Source organism: Balaenoptera musculus, chromosome 2, assembly GCF_009873245.2.
Source record: "Balaenoptera musculus isolate JJ_BM4_2016_0621 chromosome 2, mBalMus1.pri.v3, whole genome shotgun sequence".
Lineage (NCBI taxonomy): Eukaryota > Metazoa > Chordata > Mammalia > Artiodactyla > Balaenopteridae > Balaenoptera > Balaenoptera musculus.
In genome coordinates, this window is record NC_045786.1 from 170,842,571 (window position 1) to 170,856,130 (window position 13,560).

At 46.5% G+C, this 13,560-nt stretch overlaps 1 protein-coding gene across 4 annotated transcripts in view; it reads left to right on the plus strand.

The window, feature by feature from the left end:
• Positions 1-13,560, plus strand: part of EML1 (EMAP like 1) — a 199,544-nt gene that overhangs the window by 161,490 nt on the left and 24,494 nt on the right. For 2 of the 4 annotated variants that reach the window (XM_036843462.1, XM_036843463.1), the window contains 10 exons: positions 40-109; positions 1,822-1,935; positions 2,790-2,885; positions 4,434-4,568; positions 5,298-5,397; positions 6,935-7,089; positions 7,629-7,661; positions 9,104-9,229; positions 9,485-9,616; positions 12,800-12,867. In XM_036843462.1, the coding sequence (XP_036699357.1) occupies positions 40-109; positions 1,822-1,935; positions 2,790-2,885; positions 4,434-4,568; positions 5,298-5,397; positions 6,935-7,089; positions 7,629-7,661; positions 9,104-9,229; positions 9,485-9,616; positions 12,800-12,867 (1,029 nt within the window). The remainder of the gene's footprint in view (positions 1-39; positions 110-1,821; positions 1,936-2,789; positions 2,886-4,433; positions 4,569-5,297; positions 5,398-6,934; positions 7,090-7,628; positions 7,662-9,103; positions 9,230-9,484; positions 9,617-12,799; positions 12,868-13,560) is intronic. The other 2 variants (XM_036843460.1, XM_036843461.1) reach the window with 1 other exon arrangement.

The following is a 13,560-nucleotide window of genomic DNA, read 5'->3' on the forward strand; positions in this document are numbered from 1 at the left end:
CCTTTAAAGAGTAGATGTTTTTTAAATATCTCTTTCTAGCCTTGCAGTTCATCCTGATAGGATCACGATAGCCACAGGACAAGTGGCAGGCACATCTAAGGATGGAAAAGTGAGTTATATTTTCATATTTTTGTAATGAACTGGTAACACAAAATAATTTTCTGAAAATTTTGCTGACGAATAAACCTGCTTAGATATAAAATGTCTGAGTGCTTCTTAATCCCTCATTTGAATTTTCTATTGCAAATTAAAGTTCTTACTCTGACTTTAAAAGCCCCTTGAGCTCACTTTAGTTTCAGCTAATTTTTAAATAGCATTGTTCTTGCCTAAGAATCCATTAACTCTTAAGATACTTATTTACACACATGATAAACATTAAAATGTTAAGTACACATTTAATAAGCATAGTTAAAATCATAATAAATAATCATTTGAATTTGGGGCATGTTGCCTCTTCAGTGAATTTCAGACACCCTCTGCCATGAATTCCCTGTAATCATGACTTCAACCCGTGGAATTTGTGTCTGGATGTAATCTATAACGGCTGCTGGAAGGATTTTAGCACAAATTTTGTAAGCACTTCAGCAAGACTTCAGTTTGTATTTTAAGGAATCAGAGAAGGAGCTAGTAGAATTTGACAAATAGAACAACTCAGAACTGGCTTCCACGTACTTATTTACCACCATCTGTGGTCATTGTCATGTCTTATCCAAAACTTCTTGTTACTTTTCTGATGTCTATTTTTGTATAGCATTGTGTATCCATGCACAATGTATGATCTGAAACGAATTACATTAAGTTCTTCCATTTTTATCATGAGTGCTACCATTTTTCAGAAAATATTTTAATAACATCAAATTTTAAATATTTATGCTATTTTCCATTAAAATCCTGTACTTGAAAGGAGGTAACAGGAACAGTGGAAATCAGACTACTATTCTGTAAACACAGAGGGAACAGGGTCTTCATCTTCTTTTTTTTTACTGTTAAATGATCTTTAAAAGTTATTTGAAATCAGTAGTAAATCATTTGTTCCTCCCTCTAGTGGATTAACTGTGTATTTCAGTCTCTGGCCTTGAAATTGAATCAGAACCTTAGAGCCAGAGAAAATGTCATCGCTATCTGAACCATCCCTTTGCATTTACAAGTGGAGAAGTCTGGAGAGGCCGAGGGACTGTCTGCAGACGCCCAGCCACTTAGAGACAAGTCCAACCTAGAACCTAGTTCACCCGTCTACGGGGTACAATGCTAGTCCTTTTCTTGATAAACCTGCTGATTATTCTGTGATGCTTTCTTCTATTAAGGAAGAGAAAAATTAACATAGTTGAGAGGGTTTTGAACTAATCATAACAATTCTAAATTTTCGTTTGTGTACAATCAATTTCCTGTGGGGCCCAAGGCCGTTAAGCTCTTAATACCATTGGTGGCGACCATCGTGATGAATTGAACCACGCTTGCTCCTTAGTAACAATACAGACTTTGCAAGAACAACCCTTAAATGCGACTCCATTTCCTTCGTCATTTTTCATTTTTAAAACTCAGACGCATTCGATATACAAATGAGAATATCACTTCCTGTGGTATAGTTATCAATAACGGGCTCTTCAAAATTTAAAGCTCAGTAGACCTCTCCTAAAGTTAAATTGGCCCCAGGAGCCACGACCTCTGGGAGAGATTGGGAATGTTTTATTTATATTAAAAGGCAGAGTCGTCAAATGCATTAAAAAAAAAATTTTTTTTGACAACATTAATCTCATAATTTCAAGGTAAAGATAAATTTGTAGACTGGACACAATGGGTGACTCTGCATTGTTTTCTAAGCAGCAGTTGCCCCCGAACGTGCGCATCTGGGATTCCGTGACACTGAATACGCTGCACGTCATCGGAATCGGGTTTTTTGACCGAGCCGTCACCTGTATCGCGTTCTCAAAATCCGTAAGTATGAGCCCTGTGGGTGTTGCAGCCTTTGTCCACAGGGAGGAGAGAATCAGCTCAAGGTTGAAGAGGGAGAGAGTTAACACGCCCGTAACTGCCCAGGTGTATGTACAGATTTGGACTCTGAAACCTCCCGCATCCCAGGTCCCCTCATTCAGAGGTCGCACGCGCCCCCTCGGTGACACACGCTCCCAATCAGATGTTTCCACGGTGATGAGAAGAGGCCCTGCAGCCACACTGTCTTCAGGCTCCTGGAGCAGTCTTGCCTGCTCTGGCCTTGAATTTCCCCTGCCTGTCTGTGCCGTCCCCAGCCGGGCTGGCTCGCCGCCTGGCCATAAGCAGGGGCTGGCTGGACCTCGTGGTCTCCCAGGCTTCCTCAGGACGTGCCCGTTCAACAGAGCCGCCTTTAAAGCACTTGTTCAGCCAGTTCAGAAACGCGCATGCGTTCACATCCGTACACCGCGCGCCTCACCCCCAGTGCCCCCTCCCCTTGTACGGCCTTGCGGTAGCGTGGCCCTCGCTCAGCACACACCTGTGCCCCGGAGCCGCAGGTGCCTTCTCCTCCAGGGCGGGGGCTCTGCAGCCCCTAGGAGGCTGGTTCTAACGGCACCAGTGGTGAAGCGCACCCCCCGTCCCCTCCCTCCCACTCCTGTCCCTTGTCACCCCGCATTCCCCTGCTCCCCCTGTCTGCCTGCCCAAGTCATGAGCAGGTCTCGACGGTGGTGGGTAAATATCCTTTAATGAAGATGTAGCGGACTCTTTATTAAAAATAAAATTATGTTCCTTTTTAATCACTCTCAACCTAGTTTATTCTCAAATGTAGTCTTCCTGTGAATACCTTTTTATTTTTCCAGAATGGAGGAAGCAACCTCTGTGCCGTGGATGACTCCAATGACCACGTGCTGTCCGTGTGGGACTGGCAAAAGGAAGAGAGACTGGCGGATGTCAAGGTCTCTCTCCAAGCCTCGTGTTGGGCTGTCTTGTCCTTTTCCCATGTGGAGCCTTCCCCTGCTGGCTCCTGGCCGGCTTTCTGTGTCTCGGTGGGCTGTGGGCTCCGTCCCCGCCACGGCCCCCAGGCAGGACCCCTTCACCGAGAAGCCCTCGGGCCACCCCCCACCCCCCATTCCCGAGGCCTGGTAGGGTTTCTTCTTCTCACCACAGCGTCTGTAAGGGTTTTCCCTCCTCATTTTACAGTCACCACCCTTTTAATTCGCTCCATCGCTCATTTGCTCACATTCTCTCCGTCATCCACAAATGCTGAGCGTCCCCTTTGCACACACGTGTTGAGGAGACACTGGCGTGATGGTGACAAGTGAGATGTGCCTGCTGCCCAGCGGGAGGGCCAGGCAGGGAGCCGGGGGACGGGGTGGGGGGCAGCACAGCCAGCATGGGGCTTGTCCCGAGCTGAGTGGACTCGGGAATGGGGTCCTCCCAGTGGGGCTCTTCCTACAGTGGGACCCACTGGACTTTCCTTATGTCAGTGTACTTTCCTTAAGCTTTCTTATGCTTTCCTCCTGTTAAAACCATAATTGGATCTATTTTTATAGAACTGACCTCAGATTTCTCACCCGGGCATCCATTAACCTTAGGTCACCTGACTTACCTAAGATTAGCATCACCCCTGGACCACCTGACTTACCTAAGATTAGGATCACCATTGGGTCACTTTACCCACCTAACATTAGGAGCGCCATTGGATCACCTCACTTACATAACTTTCTCTCTTGTTTGTGTGTGGGATGCAGACCCTGTATTCTAATAAGGCATTAAATAACTATTTCTACGCTATAGCTGTGCCTTCTAATAGTCTGCTCAAGTATTTAAGTTCTTGCCACGTCGCTGGGTTGGAAGCAATCAGAGCAAGTTATTTTCCAGGTTTAAGAATGTATAACTGAATTATCAAGCAGGAGGAGCCATCAGGGTCAGATTCATGGGACCAGGGTGCAAGTCGTGGAAATCAAGATAGCAGGGTGAGGGTGGTGAAGTGGTACCCAAAGAGCCAGATCCCCTACTGGATTCCAGGCTTGGGCGCCAAACCACCGGCACAGTCCTGGGGATGAGAATCAGGAGGGACTCCCCAGACAGACAAGGCAGCCAAAGTGGGCCAGGAGCGATGGAGCCGAATACAATCCGGACTCCGGGGCCCTTCCGATCGCTAGATGGCGATGAACCTGCGATTCTTAGTTCCCCGGCTGCCCTTCAGCCGGAGCTCACTGTGTGCCTGCTTTGTCCCAGTTCCTGTGAGTCCCCGTACAGAAGGATGACTTCGTGGCCCCATCCTCAGGGCTCAGTGCAGTGGGGGAGACAGACGAGGTGGGGGAGGGGTCGGCACGCACAGACACAGGTTCAGTGATTACAAAAGATGAATTCAGTGGGAGAAAATATCAAGAGGCCTAGTGCTTACCTTCATGAATTATTTATTTGTGGTTCAGATTTTATTTATTTTCTTAAGTGTCTTAAGAGACTTGAGACATCTGATTCTCCTGTTTTGCACAAAGTGTTCCAATGAAGCTGTGTTTGCTGCGGATTTCCACCCCACGGACACGAATATAATTGTTACCTGTGGAAAATCCCATCTCTACTTTTGGACACTAGAAGGAAGCTCCCTTATTAAGAAGCAAGGATTATTCGAGGTAAAGTGAAATTGCATCCGTCGTTTTATTTTTCACCGATGGTACTTGCGGTCACCTAGCTTTTAAGGAAGCTTTGAGGCATCCCAGTGCTAGAATTTGTTTTAATTGGCAAATGCGGGGGTGTCGTGATAAAGACTGTTCCTGGAGATCCCTGGCAGAGTTGGGGAGCCCCTCGTGTCTCATGCGTAACACTGGCGATGCTGAGAAGGAAGGACCAACACAGGGAGAAGCACCAGGAAAGGATGCCCAGGGGCTGGGGCCCTCGCCGAGGCCTGCTGGCTGCAAAGAGCAAGGAGGAAGGCGCCCAGGAGACCTCAGTGGGACTCTGCAGAGAGCGATGGGCAGTCTCTGTGCCACTGAGTCCAGCATCTGCGGGCCTTGTGAGAGCACCGGGAGGGCACCTGCTGCCCTGTGGGCCCAGAGGCTGAGTTAAGAGGATGCCAGGCCCATCCTTCAGGCCGTAGTCACGGCTACACGGCCCCTTAGCCTCTCCAACACCCTCCTCTGCTCGAACTGCCTTCAACCTGATAAGTACCAGAAATCTCTTTATTTTAGACCAGGTAATCTCAGGGCATAAGTTACGTAATGGTGGATAAGAATGAAAGGCACACAGTGTGGTAGCAGAAGCTGACACTATCCAGCTTGGGGTGACTGTGCTTCTAGATGGTATTAATACGAACAAAAGGGTGTCTTGATTGTATATATGTATTCTTCTTCAATATTCTGCAGAAGCAAGAAAAGCCAAAGTTTGTCCTCTGTGTGACTTTTTCTGAAAATGGTGACACCATCACCGGAGATTCAAGTGGCAACATCCTGGTATGGGGAAAAGGTAACAAGTGATTCCTCCCAAAGCAGACATTTCTGGGTGATGTTATAAGTATGAAGCCAAACGTGGCTCCTGTAAGAATTGTCTGTTCATATCATTTCCAGGTTTACCATTCGATTCCAAGGTACATAGGTACATACATGCATGTGTGCGGGTGTAACTTGGAACCAAAAAAAACTGGGACTGAGGAAGATGAGACTAGTAAGCTGTGGACTTCTGTCGCTCTAAAAGGCTCTTTAAGCCCAAGACGTTATAATGGAATTAATAGCTTATTTAGGAGATATGATAACAGCTTATGATGATGAAGTCGTCAAAGGCTGTTTATTTAGCTCTACGGTATTTAACTTCTCTGGCCCACGTAGTGCTTGGCAGGCGTTGACTGAGTCTAACTGTGTCTGAGGCAGCACGCTGGATGCTGAGCGTACGTATGAGTCAGATGGGCATCCCCGCTGTCAGTGGGCAAATGGTGTGGTAAGGAGGTCTCCTTACTCAGAAACATTTGTTCGGTCAAGCTCAATGAGCATTTATTTATTTACTTTAAATTATTTATTTATTTACTTACTTATTATTTATTTTGGCTGCACTGGGTCTTAGATGCGGCATGCGGACTTCTTAGTTGCGGCATGCAGGATCTAGTTCCCCGACCAGGGATCAAACCCGGGCCCCTTGCATTGGGAGCTCGGCGTCTTACCCACTGGACCACCAGGGAAGTTCTTCAGTGAGCACTTATGAGTGCTTACCATATGCCAGGAAAAAAGGGAAAATGCACCATCCCTGTCCTCAAGGATCTTAGTATTTGAGTTGGGGGTGAAGGTGAAAACAGACCCACCAATGTAATTTCAGACTAATATGGTGACCTTTGTAGTATCCCTGCTACTCTGGGTGCCACGGACTCTACGTATACATCAGTTCATTTCACCCTTAGAACAATCCAGTGGGATAAGCAGTAGCCCCATTACACCAAGGGGGAAACTGAGACAGAGCAGTTAAGTCACTTGTCCAGAGACACACAGCTCATTTCTCAGCCACCTGTAGTCTGGCTGTACTCTTCACACACTATGCTTCGTGTTAGCGTGTTTTCCGTAATTATTTTTTTTTTAGTTTATTTTATTGAAGTATAGTTGATTTACAACGTGTTAATTTCTGCTGTACGGCAAGGAGATTCAGTTATACATATACATATATATATTTTTTCATATTCTTTTCCATTATGGTGTATCACAGGATATTGAATATAGTTCCCTGTGCTATACAGTAGGACCTTGTTGTTTACCCATCCTATATGTAATAGTTTGTATCTGCTAACCCCAAACTCCCAGTCCGTCCCTCCCCCAACCCCCTCCCCTTGTTTTCCTTAATTATAAAATAATCCGGTTCATGCTTGTCTGGTGCTCTGGGAACTTCTAGAAAGTGGATCCTTTATAGATTCACACTGCAATGATGTTCTAACCAACAGTATCGCGTTTTAAAACAAAAATGAAATGAGATGGGCAGAGGTGAGCCTTTGACGATGTCCTCAGCTTGGTCTTGCTGTGTTTAGGTACGAATCGAATAAGCTACGCAGTTCAAGGGGCCCACGAGGGCGGTATTTTTGCACTTTGTATGTTGAGGGACGGCACGCTGGTGTCGGGAGGAGGGAAGGACCGGAAGCTCATTTCTTGGGATGGAAACTACCAGAAACTTCATAAAACCGAGGTAAGACAGCAAGTCATGCTATTGACATTCGTTTTGAACGTTAAACTGTTACACTGACCAGTTTCCTTGTTAGTTTGAAATCTTCAGCTTACCGTTTTGAGAATTGTTTAGATAAAATTTTCCTAAACAGGGTAGTATTTTACTAAAATCACAAAGGCAGTTTAAGTACTAAAAGGGAATTAGGTTTATAAAATGTGAGGTGGTCGCGTTTCACATCTAGAATATTTTTATCAGAGACCCAATCTCACTTTTCCAAAGGAACATTTATCCACATTTTGATTAATCGTTAAAATGTTTCTTCTCTTCTCACTTTAATTTCCAGCGTGTTACTTTGGAGACATTTTCACTTTGAACTAGTGTTTACTGAGTATCTACTTTGTGCGCGGCTGAGTGCCAGTATCATCTCTAGAGCTCTGACCCCTTTTGGCATCTCTTTCACCTCCTTATTACCTGGTTAGCAGCCCTGGACTCCCAACAGGAGCCAGAGGCAAGAAATTCAATATTCCTTCTACACACTCACTGAATTTTCTCTCCCCCAGGCCCTAGGAAATTATGAGCAGACAGATATCAAGGTCGGCATCAATCCGAAGGTTGAGTTTCTTCCTCTCTAGCATAGCATGGACACCTTGTAGAACTCTTCCAACTTCTAAGTCAGATGCACCCAGCACAGTTACATCAGAGAGCAGCATGGCCTGGTGCTCTGACAGGATGAGAATTTGGTTTTGTTGATTCCTCCTCTTCATAAAGGAAGGCCTTTATCTGAGCTTTGGAAATCACCTTCCTTTCATGGAGACTTTAATTGCAGTAACAATTTTTATAATAAGATTTGACCAGCATCTGATGAAGCCAAGTTACATTATGATCCTAACGAATACTCCAAAGTCTCACCTAGTTTTATAGAAGATACTCATCATTTTTAAGTACCTGTAACTCCTCTTCATTAGCATGGATTGTTACCAGCTTTTCTCAAATCCGCGCTAACAAACCAGCTGGAAGTAGGAAGTTTGTGTGAGAGCGGGCTGCTCTGCACCATCCCAGAGCCGCAGCGCCTGGAGTCCACCCCAGGGTTTCGCTGCGATTTTTTGTTCTTTTTATAGAGTGCAAGAACCTCTGTTTATTTTATCATAGCAAATTGTTCTTGGCTGGTGTATTTTGAAATTATTTTTATTAACACTTAGATAATCGTATATGTTTGCCAACATGAGCAGTGGATTTCAAAACTAAATGACGTTGCCAAAGAATTTATCCTTTTAAGTTATAAAAAATGTTTAGGAACTCTTATTACAGCATGTTACATATCTTTACTTTCCAAATTTTACCTGGTTCTGCTATCAGAAGTCATAACAAGTAAAGAGTAAACTACTCAGTTGTATTTCTTATTTTTATATTTTGTCAAGAAAAAAATGTTTTATTCTTTGTTTTTTAAACAACCTTGCTGGGCTTCCCTGGTGGCGCAGTGGTTAAGAATCCGCCTGCCAATGCAGGGGACGTGGGTTCGAGCCCTGGTCTGGGAAGATCCCACATGCCACGGAGCAGCTAAGCCCGTGCGCCACAACTACTGAGCCTGAACTCTAGAGCCCATGAGCCACAACTACTGAGGCCACGTGCCACAACAACTGAGCCCGTGAGCCACAACTAGTGAAGCCCGTGCGCCTAGAGCCCGTGCTCCACAACAAGAGAAGCCACCACAATGAGAAGCCCACGCACTGCAACGAAGAGTAGCCCCCACTCGCCGCAACTAGAGAAAGCCCGTGCGCAGCAAGGAAGACCCAATGCAACCAAAACTAAATAAATTTATATTTAAAAAAAAAAACCTTACTATTGCTGATTTTTTTAAGGTATATGAAATGTTTGGAGTTTAAATGTAAGATTTGAGATCATTCACTCAAGTACTTTCTCTCCATAGCACATGCGTGTGTGTATGTCTTTGTGATAGGAGCTATCATCATGATAAACAAGTATTTTGAATGATGGAGCTAAGAATTTAATGACATTTGAAATCTTTTCAATGCAGATTCCAGAACAGTTTGGTCCCATACGGACAGTGGCTGAGGGGAAAGGCGATGTGATCTTGATAGGCACGACCAGAAACTTTGTTCTACAGGGCACGCTGTCCGGAAACTTCACACCCATCACTCAGGTACGCGCCAGCTCGGTAAGCCCACCAAACAACATTCATTCTGTGTAACAGTAGAACGTAAGACAGAGTTACAAAGAGGAGATTCTTCCTGTGTTTTATACTAACATCACCTTGCTCGGCTTCAGTCAGCGAGGAAGAAAAACAGATGAGAGAAATTCCAGAGTGTGCAGTAAGCCATGGTTCATGGTCCTGCAGGGCTCCTGAGTGTTGGCTGTAATATTTCAGAGAGCTTTTGTTTGTCTCGGTTCTTTATAGGGTCACACTGATGAGCTCTGGGGACTGGCCATCCATGCCTCAAAACCTCAGTTCTTGACCTGTGGGCATGACAGGCACGCCACCCTGTGGGACGCTGTTGGTCACCGGCCTGTCTGGGACAAAATAATAGAGGTAGACATGCATGTTATATTCCATCTTTCTTATAAAAATTCATCTGGAACATGTTGATTTTTTTTTTGCATGAGATTAATAGTGATATAAATTCGTCCCAAAGCAAATGTCACTTCCTTTATCTCCTTCAAATTGCACTGCTTTAAACATTGCCTCAAGTGGTCTCATCCGTGTAATTCGGAAGTTTGCTGTTGCATTTTTGGACAGCAAGTGAGCCTTTCCGAGTTGGTTGCTGGGTTTCCCAAGTGCAATCTCTTCTGGCTTAAAGCCTGAAAAACCCTTGTTATGAGCCTGCATTCTATTTACAGAGTACCTTTTGAATGAGAATTTATTAACTATTGTAACAGCGTATAGTTTAATTTATCTCTGCACTTTGAGTTTGACGGTAAAGGTAAAGTTTAAAGTCAGCATGTCTGTGACCTTTGCAAAAGGAACTCCAATTGTACATCAGAGTGCTGAAGTATCCTTTCCCTACGTACCACACAGCAGTGTCTGCATTTATCGAGCACTGTTTGCATACCAAGCGTTGTACATGTATTATCCTTAATCCTTGCAGCAGCCTTGCAGGTTGAAGTTTTTTACCCTGATTTTATTGATTAGGAAATTGAAGCTTAGGTAAGTCAATAGCTCACCAAGGTCCCTGAATCCGTGATGGAGCCAGTGTTCACCCCCAGCTCAATCTGACTCCCAAAGTCAGGGTCTTCCGCCACATCATACTGTAGTGAGTGAAATACACCTCCCATCTTGCTTGCGCCCTTAATGACACATCCAGCCCCAGGTAAGGGGTTGCCCCTCTGTAGACCCCACACGTCCTCCTTTCAGCCCCCGCAGAGTTGCCGGCATTTCCTGATGTGCTGGGTCCATGTTTCAGCCCTCCTGCCCTTCGCTTTTTTTAATAGATAAATTTATTTATTTATTTAATTTTGGCTGCGTTGGGTCTTCGTTGCTGCACGCAGGCTTTCTCTAGTTGCGGCGAGCGGGGGCTACTCTTCGTTGCGGAGCACGGGCTCTAGGCGCGCGGGCTTCAGTAGTTGTGGCACACGGGCTCAGTAGTTGTGGCTCACGGGCTTAGTTGTTCTGCGGCACGTGGGATCTTCCCAGACCAGGGCTCGAACCCGTGTCCCCTGCATTGGCAGGCGGATTCTTAACCACTGCCCCACCAGGGAAGCCCCTGCCCTTCGCTTTTGGAGAAGGTCTGTGAGAGACTGGAGCTGGCTGGTCACTGGGGGAGCTGATCACTGAGATGACAGGCCTGGGGGTGACACCGCCACCAGAGGGAAGAGCGGGAGTGGCCCAGGTGGCAAGGCATAGCTACCGGAAGTGGCGGCCCATGTCGTGACTGTCCCCTGGTGGGGGCTTGGAGGACCAGATGGAATGGCGAATACATGAAGGGCTGGCGCAGAGCTCGCAGCCACTGATGCATCAGGGACGTGATGGTCCAGGAGAGCAGCCTTCCCGCGGCCTCGGTCTACACGGCAGCCTGGCCGAAAGCAATGCCAGTTACTCCATCACCAGCCTGGGATCAGGGCACGGGCGCCAAACCGGAGCCCAGAAAGATCTGCAGTTCCGTAGCTTCTTTACCCACTGGCCACTAGACAGAAACACTCAAGTGTCTTCATCTCAAAAATGTTATGAGCCTCAAATCAACTAGGCAGTAAAGCTTCAAGTGCACATGATTTCTCTCTGTGTGTCAGTGGAGGCCCTGAGCTTAATCACAGCTCCCGCTTTGGAAAATCATTGCAGTAATGTCATCAGTCCCTGAAGAGTTTCTCTCTGGTCTCTCTCTTTTTTCTTCGGTTTCTCCAGTGGTATCTCAGTGCCTCCTTCCATTTCCATTTCCAGTGCTACTATTTTCTTGGTCTTCCTGTGATTAATGTCTTCTCACTTCAGTTTGTCCTGAGCACTCCTACCAAGTGACCTAAAACATAGATTCGATCACGTCGTTCCTTTTAGTGAAAAGAAAAAGTTATTCTCACTGTGTTTTTCCCAGTGATCACCATCCTTGACATGGCAGGGCAGCCCACGTTACTAGTATCATCCATGCGCTGTCCCGTTCCCCACCCTGTAAACCCGCTGACTCTACCTGCCATTCCTCACATATGCCCCACACTGTGATGCTTCTACCTCCTTGATCATATTGTTGTCCCCTTAACACTCGATCCAAAAAAAATATTGGTGTGTCCACGTCCGCCTTCACCTATACCGGAAGGCCCGAGTCAAAGGCTTCCAGCACCGGGATGCCTCGGCCCAGCTTCTCCGTCTGACTTCACCTACTGCTCCCTCTCCAGCTCCTTTTACCTCTCTCATCAGTCTTGTTGCACCTTGTTAGGAACAAACACGTACGTGTCCCACTAGAGCCAAACCTGGAATGTGCCCTGCTCATCTTGAGATCCGTCTAGGGCTACCGTGGTGTCTTGCACCCAGTGGGGGGCGTTTACCCAGTATCAACCTGATGGCATTGGGTGCAGGGGTCGTAATTCCAGACAGATCGAACACAAGCTTCCCATTCAGCATGGGGGTCAACTGAAGGAACTTCCAAGACTTGGAGGAAGAACGTGTCTTTGTTGATCTGTCATCTGATGACTGTAGCTGTGAAAGGATATAAGACAGAAAGAGAAAAATTATAAGAGGATAAAAATTTAGTGTTGGCTTCCCTGCTGGCGCAGTGGTTGAGAATCTGCCTGCCAATGCAGGGGACACGGGTTCGAGCCCTGGTCTGGGAAGATCCCCCATGCCGCGGAGCAGCTGGGCCCGTGAGCCACAATTACTGAGCCTGCGCGTCTGGAGCCTGTGCTCCACAACAAGAGAGGCCGTGACAGTGAGAGGCCCACGCGCCACAATGAAGAGTGGCCCCCGCTCGCCGCAACTGGAGAAAGCCCTCGCACAGAAACGAAGGCCCAACGTAGCCAAAAATAAATAAATAAATAAATAAATTTAAATATAACAGTGTGTCCATGTCAATCCCAAAACTCCCTAACTATCCCTTAAAAAAAAAGAAAAAACATTTAGCGTTATTGAGACATGACCTTCCTTAAAGTAGGAAAATGTTTTCCTCTCTGGAGAGAAAGGAGGTTTTCTAAGTGGGGCCAGGTAGCGCTAAGGGGTGAGAGCCGTGCCTGCGAGTGTTTTGTGTGGCCGCGCGGTGTCTGGCCGTCCATTTACACTTCCTTTACAATGTTCTAGGACCCAGCTCAGTCTTCTGGTTTTCATCCTTCAGGGTCTGTGGTTGCAGTCGGAACGCTGACTGGGAGGTAAGTGCATGTCAGCATGGCTTGGGCTTTCAGAGTTCACGGGAAAGAGGCTTGTTGTCTGTGTGTCCCCAGCGACAGGTACAGCCCCTCTCAGCTCCTAATGACTTGCCGGGAATTAAGTCCGAGCTCGAAAGTGAAACCTGAGGCAGTGGCCCTTCACGTTTTGGACCTTGGGAAAACCCGAGGGAAGCTGTGGACCCCTCTCCCAGAAGAGGCCCCAGCTCCGCACACACAGGACTGTGGGGCTTCTCAGCTTCGGAGTGGGGCAACAAAGCGCTTCAAAGCGCTGCGGATTTTAAATGCTTTTTCTCGCTGCTCTGTCAGACTTTTAGAAACTGCCCAGACCCTGAGCCTCATGTCTGATTCAGCCAACACTTATTTGCCAAAGCGCCTCTGATATGCCAGGCCCTAGCTCTGCGCTTGAATCCCAGCTTTACCACTTAGCCGCAGTGTGTCTTTGAGCCAGTTACCTAACCTCTCTGAGTTCGTTTCTTCCTCTGTAAATTGCGACGATATATCTGCCTGGCCGTACACTGATGACTGAGGGAGACACGATGGATGAAGCAGCTCCTGGGGTTGCCTGGCAGGCGATTTCGGTGGTTATTATTATATCACTGTTTCATAAGATTCGATTATACTTTTATATTGTTTCTCATAGTATCTGCACGTATTATAGCTTAATTCATATACCGT